This window comes from Rhinatrema bivittatum, chromosome 1, assembly GCF_901001135.1.
Source record: "Rhinatrema bivittatum chromosome 1, aRhiBiv1.1, whole genome shotgun sequence".
Taxonomy (NCBI): Eukaryota; Metazoa; Chordata; class Amphibia; order Gymnophiona; family Rhinatrematidae; genus Rhinatrema; species Rhinatrema bivittatum.
In genome coordinates this window covers 293364678-293366250 of record NC_042615.1, presented here as the reverse complement: position 1 = coordinate 293366250, position 1573 = coordinate 293364678, and the positions used below count along the sequence as shown (strand labels likewise).

General features: G+C 34.7%; 1 protein-coding gene across 1 annotated transcript; it reads right to left on the bottom strand.

The window, feature by feature from the left end:
- Nucleotides 1-411: 411 nt before the first annotated feature.
- LOC115095008 (olfactory receptor 2D3-like) lies at nt 412-1359 on the bottom strand. The gene has a single exon (XM_029608163.1). It carries the CDS (start codon nt 1354-1356, stop codon nt 412-414), a length of 945 nt encoding a protein of 314 aa, XP_029464023.1. The 5' UTR covers nt 1357-1359.
- Nucleotides 1360-1573: the final 214 nt, after the last annotated feature.

The following is a 1573-nucleotide window of genomic DNA, read 5'->3' as shown; positions in this document are numbered from 1 at the left end:
TATATTTTAAAATATTTTGATTTCTGCATACAAACCAGGGTTTTAGGTGAGCAAGTTATTTTTTTCTGCATGTAAAATGTACACATATATGTTTAAAAATAAGTAGGAAAATAATGTGCTTTCAATACATTGCAGATATTCAAACATAACACGCATACATGCATATCTTGAGGAGTAGAAATCCAATATTTTATAATCTGTGCAAGCCTGATATGAGCATGTTATAAAATAGTTACTGTAATAGATTTCCATGTAACCATATATATGCTTATATGGGGCCATGTAGAGTAGTTTGAATGTTATCCTCATTGGTTTTAATAATATGTCACACAAAAGTCAATAATTTTAGTCAATAAATAATACAAATGATAATCCATAAGTGTGTGCAATCAATATAGTAGAATAACCATGTTAAGATTTTTTAATGCTTCTGTGTCTTTCAGCAGCTTTTCTCAATGCTCCCTTCACTTCCTGGTTTCTTAGGCTATAGATCATGGGATTTAATAATGGAGTTATAACGCTATAGAAGAGAGTAGCCATTTTGTCTTGGTCCTGTGAGTGACTTGATCTGGGTCTCATGTACATAAATATAATAGTTCCATATGAAAAGGTAACCACAATTAGGTGGGATGCACAGGTAGAAAATGCTTTATGCCTTCCCTCAGCAGAACGAATCTTCAACACAGTAGAGATAATGTGAACATAAGAGATTAGAATTAAAAGAAATGGGATCAGAACTACTACTATAGCACATGCAAAAATTACAATCTTATTCATGGAAATATCTGCACATGCAAGATTTAACACTGCTGGGACTTCACACAGGAAATGGTTAATTACATTAGGGCCACGGAAAGGTAATTTCAGCACAAAAATAGTATGCACGAATGAATCCAGGAAACCACATATCCACGATCCGGCAGCTACCTGAATACACACTTTCTTGTTCATAATGACTGTGTAACGTAAGGGATTACATATTGCTACATAACGGTCAAATGACATGATGGCAAGGAGGAAACACTCTGTGCCACCTAGAGAATTAGCAATATACATTTGAGTTATGCATGATGGAAAAGAAATTGTTCTTTCATTCGATAAAAAGTTGTTCAACATTTTGGGAACAATGCTTGATGAGTAGCAAATATCCAGGAAGGACAGGTTACTGAGGAAGAAGTACATAGGAGTGTGTAGGCGAGGATCCACTCTAATTATCATGATTATCAGACTGTTTCCAAGCAAGGTAATTGTGTAAATTATGCAAAATATCACAAAGAGTAAAATCTGCATTTCGAGCTGATTCGGAAGCCCTAGGAGAATGAATTCTGTGATCGAAGTTTTATTTATACATTCCATTGTATTCAGTAGTTCACCTAGGTAAAGACCAACATTCACAATTCCATTAAACACAGCGTATTGTAAAACCTTCTTCTTTCCATAGTTAATAAGACTATTTTTGCTTTTTGTTTTCACCATTTTCTCTCCTCAGTGGTTTCTCCTACTTCCTTTCTCTAGATGACATGCTTAGGCAGTAGAGATGTGAATCGTGTCCTCGATCGTCTTAACGATCAAT